Source organism: Oncorhynchus tshawytscha, linkage group LG16 (genome assembly GCF_018296145.1).
Source record: "Oncorhynchus tshawytscha isolate Ot180627B linkage group LG16, Otsh_v2.0, whole genome shotgun sequence".
NCBI classification, from domain to species: domain Eukaryota; kingdom Metazoa; phylum Chordata; class Actinopteri; order Salmoniformes; family Salmonidae; genus Oncorhynchus; species Oncorhynchus tshawytscha.
The window spans coordinates 39,572,197-39,585,568 of NC_056444.1; the positions used below are offsets into that span (position 1 = coordinate 39,572,197).

At 41.5% G+C, this 13,372-nt stretch overlaps 2 protein-coding genes across 7 annotated transcripts in view; one reads left to right on the forward strand and one right to left on the reverse strand.

Moving 5' to 3' along the window:
- Positions 1-3,375: 3,375 nt before the first annotated feature.
- On the reverse strand, positions 3,376-8,803 carry LOC112215643 (ubiquitin-like modifier-activating enzyme 5). Of its 3 annotated transcripts, XM_024374841.2 has the most exons (13): positions 8,668-8,803; positions 7,878-8,060; positions 7,679-7,724; positions 7,403-7,492; positions 7,154-7,263; positions 6,836-6,922; positions 6,383-6,467; positions 6,174-6,278; positions 5,642-5,769; positions 5,261-5,396; positions 5,058-5,136; positions 4,856-4,962; positions 3,376-4,453 (listed from the first exon to the last, which is right to left on the reverse strand). In XM_024374841.2, exons 2-13 carry the CDS (start codon positions 8,054-8,056, stop codon positions 4,370-4,372), a joined length of 1,236 nt encoding a protein of 411 aa, XP_024230609.1. In that variant the 5' UTR covers positions 8,057-8,060; positions 8,668-8,803; the 3' UTR covers positions 3,376-4,369. The 3 variants fall into 3 exon arrangements, with proteins under 3 accessions (XP_024230609.1, XP_024230608.1, XP_024230610.1); XM_024374840.2 differs by lacking the exon at positions 8,668-8,803 and having other exon boundaries at positions 7,878-8,195; XM_024374842.2 differs by lacking the exons at positions 7,878-8,060; positions 8,668-8,803 and having other exon boundaries at positions 7,408-7,492; positions 7,679-7,693.
- LOC112215642 (acyl-CoA dehydrogenase family member 11) overlaps positions 8,382-13,372 on the forward strand; it is a 55,699-nt gene continuing 50,708 nt past the window's right edge. For all 4 annotated transcript variants that reach the window (XM_042299149.1, XM_042299151.1, XM_024374836.1 and 1 more), the window contains exons 1-7: positions 8,382-8,657; positions 8,762-8,861; positions 10,793-10,918; positions 11,093-11,254; positions 11,379-11,543; positions 11,718-11,859; positions 12,056-12,177. In XM_042299149.1, the coding sequence (XP_042155083.1) occupies positions 8,530-8,657; positions 8,762-8,861; positions 10,793-10,918; positions 11,093-11,254; positions 11,379-11,543; positions 11,718-11,859; positions 12,056-12,177 (945 nt within the window). In that variant the 5' untranslated portion in view covers positions 8,382-8,529. The remainder of the gene's footprint in view (positions 8,658-8,761; positions 8,862-10,792; positions 10,919-11,092; positions 11,255-11,378; positions 11,544-11,717; positions 11,860-12,055; positions 12,178-13,372) is intronic.

The following is a 13,372-nucleotide window of genomic DNA, read 5'->3' on the forward strand; positions in this document are numbered from 1 at the left end:
ACACTTGTATTTTCATGAATGTTTAATATTACGAATTTTGAATTTGAAATTTTTAGCAAAAAGGCAAATTCCGCTCCATCATTCATTGAATCAGATGGCTCATTCCTCACAAAACCCACTGAATTTGGCAACAACTTTAATGATTTTTTCATTGGCAGGATTAGCAAATTTAGGCATGACATGCCAGCAACAAACACTGACACTACACATCCAAGTATACAGTTGAAGTCGGAAGTTTATATACACCTAAGCAAAATACATTTCAACTCAGTTTTTCACAATTCCTGACATTTGATCCTTGTAAAAATTCCCTGTCTTAGGTCAGTTAGGATCACCACTATTTTAAGAATGTGAAATGTCTGAATAATAGAGAGAGAGAGTAGAGAGAATGATTAATTTTTTTATTTGATTTATTTCATCACATTCCCAGTGAGTCAGAAGTTTGCATACACTCAATTAGTATTTGGTAGCATTGCCTTTAAATTGTTTAACTTGGGTCAAATGTTTCGGGTAGCCTTCCACAAGCTTCCCACAATAAGTTGGGTGAATTTTGGCCCATTCCTCCTGACAGAGCTGGTGTAAATGAGTCAGGTTTGTTGGCCTTCTTGCTCGCACATGCTTTTTCAGTTCTACCGACAACATTTCTTTATGATTTGAGATCAGGGCTTTGTGATGGCCACCCCAATACCTTGACTTTGTTGTCCTTAAACCATTTTGCCACGACTTTGGAAGTATGCTTGGGGTCATTGTCCATTTGGAAGACCCATTTGCGATGAAGCTTTAACTTCCTAACTTTTGTCTTGAGATGTTGCTTCAATATATCCACATCATTTTCCTGCCTCATGATGCCATCTGTTTTGTGAAGTGCACCAGTCCCTCCTGCAGCAAAGCACCGCCACAACATCATGCTGCTACCCCCCGTGCTTCAAGGTTGGGATGGTGTTCTTCAGCTTGCAAGCCTCCTGCCTTTTTCCTCCAAACATAATGATGGTCATTATGGCCAAACAGTTCTATTTTTGTTTCATCAGACCAGAGGACATTTCTCCAAAAAGTACAATCTTTGTCCCCATGTGTAGTTGCAGACCATAGTCTGGCTTTTTTGTGGCGGCTTCTTCCTTGCTGAGTAGCCTTTCAAGTTATGTTGATATAGGACTCGTTTTACTGTGGATATAGATACTTTTGTACCTGTTTCCTCCAGCATCTTCACAAGGTCCTTTGCTGTTGTTCACTTTTCGCACCAAAGTACGTTCATCTCTAGGAGATAGAACGCGTCTCCTTCCTGAGCGGTATGACAGCTGCGTGGTCCCATGGTGTTTATACTTGCAAACTATTGTTTGTACAGATGAACCTGGTACCTTCAGGCATTTGGAAATTGCTCCCAAGGATGAACCAGACTTGTGGAGGTCTACAATTTTTATTCTGAGGTCTTGGCTGATTTCTTTTGATTTCCCCATGATGTAAAGCAAAGAGGCACTGCGTTTGAAGGTAGGCCTTGAAATACATCCACAGGTACACCTCCAATTGACATAAATTATGTCACTTAGCCTATCAGAAGCTTCTAAAGCCATGACAATTTTCTGGAATTTTCCAAGCTGTTCAAAGGCACAGTCAACTTAGTGTATTTAAACTTCTGACCCACTGGAATTGTGATACAATGAATTATAAGTGAAATAATCTGTCTGTAAACAATTGTTGGAAAAATGACTTGTCATGCACAAAATAGATGTCCTAACCGACTTGCCAAAACTATAGTTGTGTGGAGAAGAAATTTGTGGAGTGGTTGAAAAAAAAGTTTGAATGACTCCAGCCTCTGTAAACTTCCGACTTCAACTGTATCTGACCAAATTATGAAAGACGAGCATTGTAATTTTGAATTCCATGAAGTAAGTGTGGAAAGAATTATTGTTGTCTATCAACAATGACAAGCCACCAGGGTCTGACAACTTGGATGGAAAATTACTCAGGATAATGGAGGATGATATTGCCACTCCTATTTGCCACTCCTTTGCCACTCCTTATTCAATTTAAGCCTACTCGAAAATGTGTGCCCTCAGGCCTGGAGGGAAGCAAAAGTTATTCCCCTACCTAAAGATAGTAAAAGCCCCTTTACTGGCTCAAATAGCCGACCAATCAGACTGTTACCAACACTTTGGAAACTTTTGGAAAAAATGGTGTTTGACCAGATACAATGTTATTTTACAGTAAACAAATTGACAACAGACTTTCAGCACACTTATAGGGAGGGTCATTCAAAAAACATAGCACTTACGCAAATGGCTGAGTGAAATTGATGATAAAAAGATTATGGGGACTTTTTGCTCGACTTCAGTGCGACTTTTAACATTATCGATCATAGTCTGTTGCTGGAAAAACGTATGTGCTATATTGTGGATAAAGAGTTATCTGTCTAACAGAACACAGAGGGTGTTCTTTAACGGAAGCCTCTCCAACAATATCCAGGTAGGATCAGGAATTCCCCAGGTCAGCTGTCTAGGCCCCTTGCTTTTTTCAATCTTTACTAACGACATAAGTAAAACCTATGTATGCGGATGACTCAACCCAGCGACTGAAATGACTGCAACACTAAACAAGGAGCTGTAGTTAGTTTCAGAATGGGTGGCTAGGAATAAATTTGTCCTAAATATGGGACAAATTATTCACTAAACCCTAAACCATATCTTGTAATGAATTCTGTGGTAATTGAGCAAGTTTTTAATTAATGAATTCCTTTTTACCCATTTTTCTCCCCAATTGGTAGTAGTTACAGTCTTGTCTCATCACTACAACTCCTGTACGGACTTGGGGGAGTCGAAGGTCGAGAGCCATGCGTCCTCCGAAACACAACCCAACCTAGCCACACTGCTTCTTGACACAATGCACAAGCCAAACCAGAAGCCAGCCGCACTAATGTGTCGGAGGAAACACCGTACACCTAGCGACCTGGTCAGTGTGCACTGTGCCCAGGCCCGCCACAGGAGTTGCTAGTGCGCAATGAGACAAGGATATCCTTGCCAGACAAACCCTCCCTAACCCGGATGACGCTGGGCCAATCAGAACGGCCTCAATTCATCGGGACATGGACTCTACAAGGTGTCGAAAGCATCCCACAGGGATGCTGGCCCATGTTGTCTCCAATGCTTCCCACAGTTGTGTCAAGTTGGCTGGATGTGCTTTGGGTGGTGGACAATTCTTGATAAACACGGGAAGCGGTTGTTGAAAACCTAGCAGAGTTGCAGTTCTTGACACTAACCGGTGCGCCTTGCACCTACTACCATACCCCGATCAAAGGCACTTACATATTTTGTCTTGCCCATTCACCCTCTGAATGGCGCACATCATTGTGTAAGAAAATGAAGGGATTAACAAACTATAATCAACTGGCTAATAAATACTTTATTGAAACAAAGTGTGGAAACAGAGTTAGTCGGTACAGTTTCAGCAGAGAAAGCTTCCGTTTCAGCTATATCAGTTTAAACAGCTTAAGTCAGTTTAAGTCAGTTAAGAACAAATTCTTATTTTCAATGACGGCCTAGGAACAGTGGGTTAACTGCCTTGTTCAGGGGCAGAACGACAGATTTGTACAGCTCGGGGATTTAAACTTGCAACCTTTCGGTTACTAGTCCAATGCTCTAACCACTAGGCTACTCTGCCACCCCATAGCGTCACATGTAGCAGAGGCCACATTTAAGGCAGGTTTGTCATGCAGAGAAACATTAGGCCTCATTCAACATGTTTTAGAAGAAGAAAGGATGTAATGCATTAACAATTTAATTAATTAGCATTCCATACAGTAGTAATAGTTGGTCTGAGACTATCCATAACAGCAATTACTTATTCAACGCTGAGTGTTACAACAGTATTTCCTCTCGGCCAACAAGCATAATGAATTACATAGCTTACATCTGTACGTACCTGGTCCTTTACGTCAAGCAAAAGTTTATTTAAGATAATTACATACATTTCAGCGTCCAGTTTGTGCTCTCCGATGCTGAAATTCAAACTGAATTTCAACAGTTATATGCTTCCATATTGAACAGGTTTACACTAGTAAATTTACAGCCTTGGGGAATATGAAGATCATAAACAGCAGCACTTGAGTTCATTAACCATGCATTGCATTCCCTTTCATGTCAAAGGAGCAGAAGTACATGCATTAAGTCGTATTGATACTGTAGTACGTGGGTATGAAAAATCGTGCTTGATTTAAGAATGTGGAGATGCAAAGCTCCATTGCAGGGGGTATACTGTACGGTGTCAATGCTCCGTTATTAAAAAAAGGGTGGTAGGTTCACTGCAATGTTGCGGAGATATGTGGATGCACGACGATGATGATGGTCGTCTGATAGTTGAGGTGTCTTCCTGGTCCCGGTTACATCTTTCTCATCTGGGCCATCAGCTCTTCTAGACTCTGTTCTGTTTCCTCCACCGTCTCCCCTCCTGACGCCCCGGTCTCCTGGAAAAGGAGGACAGAGGTCAATATTAGTTCTAACTGGCTTGAGATGCCTCCTTGAGGTTGTACCGGTTACTTCCACTGGCCCAAAAATAGTGACTTAGCTTGTTTGTACCATACAGAGTAGTTTATTTAACAAACTTTGCCTACTTAGTCATCACAGGAGGCTCATAATAATGGCCGGAACAGAAAACATAGAACGGCATCAAACACATGGAAATCATGTGTTTGATACCATTCCACCTGATCCGCTCCAGCCATTACCGCGAGCCAGTGCTCCCCAATTAAGGTGCCACCAATCTCCTGTGGCGTTATGACCCTCAAGGGGCTATGCATTGTCTGCGTTCATCAAAAAAACAAAAAGAATATCATAGGATTTTTTTATGAGGTTTGTATGGTACTGACCTTCTCAGGGATGGTGTAGGCCACAGTGATGCCTTCTGGGAGGTCGGGGACGGGGCCTGAAGCCGCATGGAGTTCCTCTTCTGTCTGCTCCGACACCAGCTCAATACCTGACAGAGCAACATAGGTCAGTAATGGTACCTAGACAGGATCACTTGCTATGGACAATACATTGAGGCAATATCAATGCTCCAGCTACACTCACCCCAGTCGTTCTCCTCGTGAACCACTTCTTCCTCCACCACCTCCTCTACAACCTTTTTTGGTCGCTCGGCCTCTTTCTTCTGTGGACCACAAAGCACGCACACCACTGAATTACAACTGTACCCGGTCCTGTACACACCCCAGGTCATGATGGGTGAAGTAGAGAGACAGAAAAAGGAGGAAAGGGCCTCCTTGGTCAGTCACCTTATAGTCGTCCTGCTGTTTCCTGCAGTAGCGGTCATCACATGTGGGGTTGGCCTTCATGGCCATAGTGGGGAAGAAGTCCTGCATGGCGTTGTAGCCCAGGTAATGGCTGACTGTGCCAAACTTCAACAGGTACCTGAGGACCATGAACCACTGTTAGGATATTTTCATAGGCAACCCCGTTATGGGTCTTTGTGTTGGGCTATGATCAGGGTCGTATTCATTAGGCCACACCGTCGCAAAATGCTTCTCGACAGAAAACAAAGTGTTGCCTATTGGACAAGTTCTGATAGTGCCTCTGTTTCAGTCTGTTTTCCTCCATGTGGGGCCTAATGAATATGACCCATGTCCATTTACAAACAAATGTAACCCAGATCTTACTTGAGGACGTTTTGGACCAGGATCCCTGCCACCACACCCATGGTGGTGGGTAGGCTGGCAGCACACACCCCCTCCCTCTTCAGGGTCTTCTCATCAATGTTGGCCGCCACCACCAGGGGAGGAGCACACTGTCACAGGGACAATCAAAGCTTGTGTTTGCAACGTGCCATCCGTTTCGATTAAAGTGACTGTCCGGTACTTTTGTATACTTTTCGGTAGTTCTGAGAGTAGTGCCCACGAGCCAAAAGTGGTCCCCGCAAAGCTTTGAAAAAACAGTCGCTTTCAAACTGGGGTTGCGTGGCTAATTGAGGTAAAACATGAACTAGAAGATTTAAAAGAGACTTAGTAGTCGCCAAAGTACCAGAGCTTTAAGTAGAACAGTGATATTGCAAATGGTACCCTTTTTCCTATATAGTGCCCTACTTTTAACAAGAGCCATATTGGCCCTGGTCAAAATAATTGTTTTGCCCTGGACATAAATAGGGAAAAGGATGCCATTTGGGACTCATCCTAAGTGTGTGCTGTGACGTACTGCGAAGCAGGCCGTCTCCCCCGGGATGATGAGCTGGATGTGTCCAGACACAGCGTTCTCACTCACACCCGACTCCATCCAGATCTGACCCAGCTCGTTACACGCCTAGAAACGAGAAAATGACCAACATACATCATCTGATATTCACCAACTCAATACTGTATGTTTTATTGTCAGGGAATGAGGGATATATATATTTTAGTACTGACTGCGTTGATGGCCATCCGGGCCTCAAAGTTGTCCACACAACTCAGAATCAGGTCTACGGCCTTTCCTTCCTGAAGCGCCCCATAACTGAGAACACAGAGTACTTAGAAACAGAATGACCATGTGGCGATCACGTGGACATTTCAGAAGTTATTTGTGTTATGGTAGATCTTGAAAGTTGAACAAAAACAACCCCGCCTTCTAGATTTATTGGTGTGATCTGTATGCGTTTACTTCAGAGTTGTCCTCATCACGTAAAGTATCCAATGTCATACTGTAATGCAATTAGTTGTTTGTTTTTAAATCAACTTGAAAGTCAGAGAACTGAGAGGCAAAACTGTCATGCTGTATGGGACAGCACAGTGGAGCAATTCAATACTGAAAATGCTCTGCAGAAATGACCACAAAAGCAGTATTATACGGGACTTATGAGAGAGGGGAGGACAAGTTATCACCTTATGCGATCCATGAAATGTGCAAAATGTTCCATGGTGGTGATGTTGTAGTTGTGGGTCTCAAACTGCACATCTGGGTTGATATTCCTGTTTAACAGAACGTAAAAACATGTAAGCACCTTATCGTGACGTTACATAATATAAATCAGATCAGTGGTACGTTTTGCAGGACACAATGTTGTGGAATGTTCAGATGTAAATATATGACGCAGGACCAACATCTGACATGTAGAATGAGGATTTATGTTGATGACATTTTTATTCTGGCAACGTTCCACAACGTTTGCCTACTGAACGTGGCCCCTCAGGTCACTGTACCTGAGTGTGTGTTCAGCTGCCTCTACTTTGCTGAGGCCGGCCTGGTGAGGCTGGAAGAACAGCCTGTTCATATTGGCCAGCTCCACTTTGTCATAGTCAAACAGGATGAGCTGTGCAAAGAGATGATATGGCAACAAGGCAGAATGACTCGGTGTATGTTGCATTGATGGACGTTGTCCATCGGAAACATAAGGTTGAAAACAAATGATATAAAGATATGTTGATTTAGTAACGTGAAGTTTGTATTACCTTACCAATGCCACATCTTGTGAGCATTTCGGCAGTCACACTTCCAACTCCTCCAACACCCACCACAGCTACAGTGAACGTCCTGATTTTCTGTTTATCAGTAGAATATAAATAAACGCATGCCCATTTTGTCATATTAGATCGGTGTAGGGTTTTAAAATTCCATAATTTCAGGACTCCAACTATAGGGATTTATAGAAAGCCTCAGAATATTGGGGACATTGTGCAACCTTCGATGTGTATCGGATAACAATATAACATACGATTGTATCTTACCTCGTAATCTTCAACAATGCCCATTCGCTTCAAAGCCATCAGACGACTGCAAGGTAAGAACGCGAGGTAAGCAGTTTACACCAAATGCCGGTATGTGGCCCTTATTTCTGGGGTGTCAACCACATCATGTACTCTCTTATGTATTCATGATCACAAATGACTCAATTTGCGGCAGTTAGATTTCGACAGCTACATATACCTGTAAGGGTTTGAATCCACTACTTCTGCACTCATTTTGTCGATCCTTGGTCTGTGATGAGGTTGGTTGTTGTCGGCAGTTTCCTCGGCACACATCGCCGTACATCGCTTTTGCTTACACTTGATCAACTCATTCTCAAGCTCCCTCACTCGCAGCTTCAGCTCTTCGATTGAGGTCATGTTTCTAGAAAAGGAATAAGCCACACTACTCCGTTGTTCAAGTGTAAAATGCCTGGATTGAAAAGCCTTGACAATCACATAAAGACTACAAGCGCGGGCTAGTACACGTCTACACAGCTCGAATCAGCTGGCAACCCGAGTTTCTGTAAATACAGTCCGGGTAGAAACAAGCTGCGTTGAGTAAGAAAAAAAGTCCTATAAATACATGATCTCTACGGCATCTAAAAATTCGACTATCGGTCAGTGTGTGCCATCAGCAAATCTGTGCATTTACCGATCTGTGAGATGAGCTCAGTCACTCTTTTGTAGCGACGTTTTACAGAAAACCGCCGGACTGCTCAAAGTTTGATCTGCAAAACACTGACGCTCACCTCCTTTGACCAAAACGAAACCATTCGACTTTCCATATTGTACGAGATTTGCTAATTCGTTAAACTTTATGACTTTGACAAATAATTAATCCACACTGAAATATGGAAGACCAAACAGCAACTCCTGTTCGGGAGCAGCACAGGTTCAACACGGTCAATCTTCAGCGATATCTGGCTGGAAAGACACGAGGGGTGTCCAACAACGACAGGTTCACTGTCAGACAATACAGGTATGCTCACCTTTTATCTGAAGTGTTCCAGTTCCATAGAAATGAGCATACTTCGTAAAATGGAGTGAATCACTGTCCATGCCTTCCGTGTCTGATCATTCCAGTGCTGGACAATCCAACCCCACCTTCCTTATCCAGACCCCTTCTGACAGCTATGTCCTGAGAAAGAAACCGCCGGGTATGCTTCTGCCAGGGGCTCACAAGGTAGTTATGATGCAAAACCTTCTCAATAATTAGATAAATAATGAGCAAGAACAGTAGTAAAAGGCACTGTGCTCTTTGACACAGTTTTAGTTGTTTTAGCTGTATTATTTCTCTCCGGTAGATGGAGACAAAGTTTAACGTTACAAGTACAGTGAAATGCCTTGCAAGGTCTAAAGTAAAATTCTAAAAATATTTGGTTTTAAATATACTTAAGTATCAAAAGTAAATCTATTTGCTAAAATATACTTAAGTATTGAAAGTAAAAGTATAAATCATTTCAAATTCCATATATAAAGCAAACCAGATGGCACCATTTTCTTGTTTTTTTTTTTTTTTTAATGTATAGCCAGGGGCACACTGAGACATAATTTACAAATGAAGCAGACCAGAGGCAGTAGAGATTACCAGGGATGTTCTCTTGATAAGTGTGTGAATTGGACCATTTTAAGCATTCAAAATGTAACGAGTACTTTTGGGTGTCAGGGAAAATGTATGGAGTAAAAAGTTTATTATTTTCTTTAGGAATGTAGTGAAGTAGAAGTAAAAGTTGTAAAAAAATATAAATAGATATAAATATATATAAATATAAAAATATAAATAGTAAAGTACAGATACTCAAAAAAAACTTAAGTACTTAAGTACTTTACACCACTGCTAGGCATCAGGATAAATATGTGTGTTAGTGTGCGTATAAATGTAAAGTCCTGTGTGTGTGCATGGAAACATTGCAAAATAAACATGTAAATACAAGGGTTAACGCAGATCGTCCGTGTAGCAATTTTGTTAGCTATTTTAGCAGTTTTATGGCTTGGGGATAGAATCTGTTCAGGAGCCTGTTGGTGTCAGACTTGATGCACGGGTACTGCTTGCCGTGCGGAAGCAGAGAGAACAGTCTATAGCTCGGGTCCTTGGAGTGTTTAACATTTAAAAATATATATATACTAATATGAACCCCTCCACCACCCCCCTTCTTCGGAGGAGGACAAATATCTTAGTTTTTACAGCTTTTTTGCTGTTTTTTTTTTTTTTTTTTACAGTTTTGTCAATGCTTGGGATAGACTAGAGAATGTAGTAATAATACCCCAACAAATTGCTTTTGATTGTGTACATTATGTAATGTATGCATTACTTTTATTTATTTGGAAGCATTGACATTTGTGACAGCCGTCCCAACCAAGGCTTATGTCAAAAAATCCCAACAGTTTATTTTTTTAGTACAAACATTTAGTTTCAGAGCGCCAAAATGGCATATCATACACTGTATGCATGTGAAAGTATGCTGCTTTAAAAGTTGATACATTTGTTATCCCACTTAGGAGACAAGTAAGAGAAAAAAATGTCCTTGAAAGATTATGTTGAGTGCTAGAAAGCTCTACTTTGTTTACGCCCCCATTCAGCATCTCATATAAATGCACGGTATACTCCTCCCTTTATCTCAGCCAATCATGGCTAGCCAGGAAGGATCCTGCCTTTCTCCCTATATAGACATGGCAGCACTGCTTCTAGCACCTAAGCAACTTTGCAGTGTTTTTTTTTTGTGTGTGTTATTGTTTCTTACATTATTAGCCCAAAACATTTTGTGTTATTACATTTTTTAAAAATACAATAATAATCATAATTTTTTTAATAAAAAAAATGCATTTCGCTACACTTAAAATATCATCTGCTAAATGTGTCTGTGACCAATAACATTTGATTTGATTTATAGCTCAGTGCGTTCTCCTTGGCTAAACTAGGCTCGTCATTTAACATTTGTATTGATATTTACGGATTCCATACAAGTTTGCAATTAAGGCACATGAAAGTTCACATGCTCAAGAAGGCATTTCTGCAAAACGTGAAGTTTTGGACCATTTTTGTGAAGTAGAAACTAGCGTCATCCCCCCCCCCGTTGGGCTGTGGGATCACATATTCTGTTTTCTGTGTGTGAGGTGGACAGGGAGTATCGAGTGCAGAAGGCCCTGTTCTCTGCTGGGTTCCCAGTACCCCAGCCACTGCTACACTGCACTGACGCAGAGGTGATCGGAACCGAGTTCTACCTGATGGAGCATGTACAGGTCGGTCAATGCTGCACAGTGCACAAACTTGTGTGAGCCTTTAAAATGCACCGTTGAGCTGTAGTAGGAGTTACACACAAACTCTCCCTCTGTTATGTCTGGTTGATGAGCGCGGTATTACGTTTTGTATATCGTTTGGTCAGATATCATTGTGTTCCCCTCTCTGTGGTGTAGGGGCGTATATTCCAGGACCTGAGGCTCCCAGGGGTGAGTGCAGCGGAGAGGGCAGCCTTGTATGTGTCTGCAGTGGAGGTTCTGGCCCGTCTTCACTCCCTGGACTTAACCTCCTTGGACCTAGAGGGGTACGGGAGAGGGCCTGGCTACTGCAAGAGACAGGTAGAAGATAGATATCCTCTACTTATTCCCGTTCCATTTTTATTCCACCCCCTTTCTATTCCCATTTGCATCCCACTTTGGTCTTAAAATATAATTTTCACTTTGACCGTTTATTACCCAAAAGGTGTCTACCTGGACAAAGCAATACAGAGCAGCTGCCCACAAAGAAATTCCCGTTATGGATAAGCTCTCTGATTGGCTGTTGAGCAACCTGCCCACCAATGACAATGAAGTGGCCCTTGTCCATGGGGACTTTCGAGTGGACAACCTGATTTTCCATCCTACTGAGGTTGGAACATGGCTTGAAGCTTACATTAAACAGTAATAATACTGTAAAACATATTAGCATTTTTATAGCACTTTTCCTAAAGTGTTTTTCATTGTATATGAGACTAATGTTGTAGAGGAAGTGGATGACTGAAGTGTGCATATCTAATAGACAAATGTTTATCTTTCTCTCTAGGCTCGTGTGGTGGCTGTGTTGGACTGGGAGCTCTCCACCACGGGCCAGCCAATGGCAGACCTGGCCTACTTCCTGATGCCCAACTATTTGCCCAGCGGCCTCAGCCTCCTCAGCTGTATGGGCAGCCTGAGGGGTGTGGAAGGTATACCTCTGAGCTCTTATATCTGACACAGATCTAGGATCAGTTTACGAGCTCTAAACCCTAACTTAAACCATTAAGCAAGAACGCAACGTAATCCTACTCTGTTCTCTACAGCTTGGATTTTGTGTGGCCTGATTTGATTTTCATCTGTGTAATGCTATTGATGAACTTTCTCTATTTATTTCCAAATGGCCAGGTATACCTTCTCCTGAGGACCTGATCTCCATCTACTGCCGGTGCCGAGAGATCCCATCTTCTCTGCATCAACTCAACTTCTACCTGGCCCTCTCGGTCTTTAAGATGGCAGGGATCGCTCAGGTTTGGCTCACACTCGCTTTCTCTCTCTCTTTCTCTCTCTCTTTCTCTCTTCTTTCTCTCTCTCTCTCTCTCTCACACACACACACACACACACACACACACACACACACACACACACACACACACACACACACACACACACACACATAATATGATAATATAAGATCAGTGGTGATAAAATTAAAGATACCTAAATATAAAATAACTCAAGTGAAAGTCAGCCAGTAAAATACTACTTTAGTAAAAGTCTAGAAGTATTTGGTTTTAAATATACTTAAAACCTCTTAAAGATTAGCCCCTTTTTTTTCAAATTTTCGCCTAAAATGACATACCCAAATCTAACTGCCTGTAGCTCAGGCCCTGAAGCAAGGATATGCATATTCTTGGTACCATTTGAAAGGAAACACTTTGAAGTTTATGGAAATGTGAAAGGAATGTAGTATAATACAATAGATTTGGTAAAAGATAATACAAAGAAGAAAAAAAAACGTTCTTTTGTATTTTTTTTGTATCATCTTTGAAATGCAAGAGAAAGGCCATAATGTATTATTCCATCCCAGGCACAATTTAGATTTTGGCCAGTAGATGGCATCAGTGTATGTGTAAAGTTTTAGACTGATCCAATGAACTAATGCATTTCTGTTAAAAGTTTTGAATCAAGACTGCCCAAATGTGCCTAATTTTGTTTATTCAAAATGGTGCACTCTCCACAAATAATAGCATGGTATGTTTTCACTGTAATAGCTACTGTAAATTGGACAGTGCAGTTCGATTAACAGGAATGTAAGCTTTCTGCTAATATCAGATATGTCTATGTCTTGGGAAATTCTCTTGTTACTTAAAACTTCTACGGGATCGGTGTCTCCTTCCACGGGGCGGTTTAGCTAACGTAGACTGATGCGATTAGGGTGAGGTTGTAAGTATCAAAAGTAAATGTAATTGCTACAATATACTTAAATATCAAAGTAAAAATATAAATAATTTAAAATTCCTTTATATTAAGCAAACCACACAGCACTATTTTATTTATTTTATTTATAGATAGCCAAGTCTACACTCCAACAATCAGACATCTCTACAAATGAAGCATTTGTGTTTAGTGAGTTCGCCAGATCAGAGGCAATAGGGATGACCAGGGATGTTCGCTGGATATGTGTGTGAATTTGTCAATTTTCCTGTCCTGCTAAGCATTCAA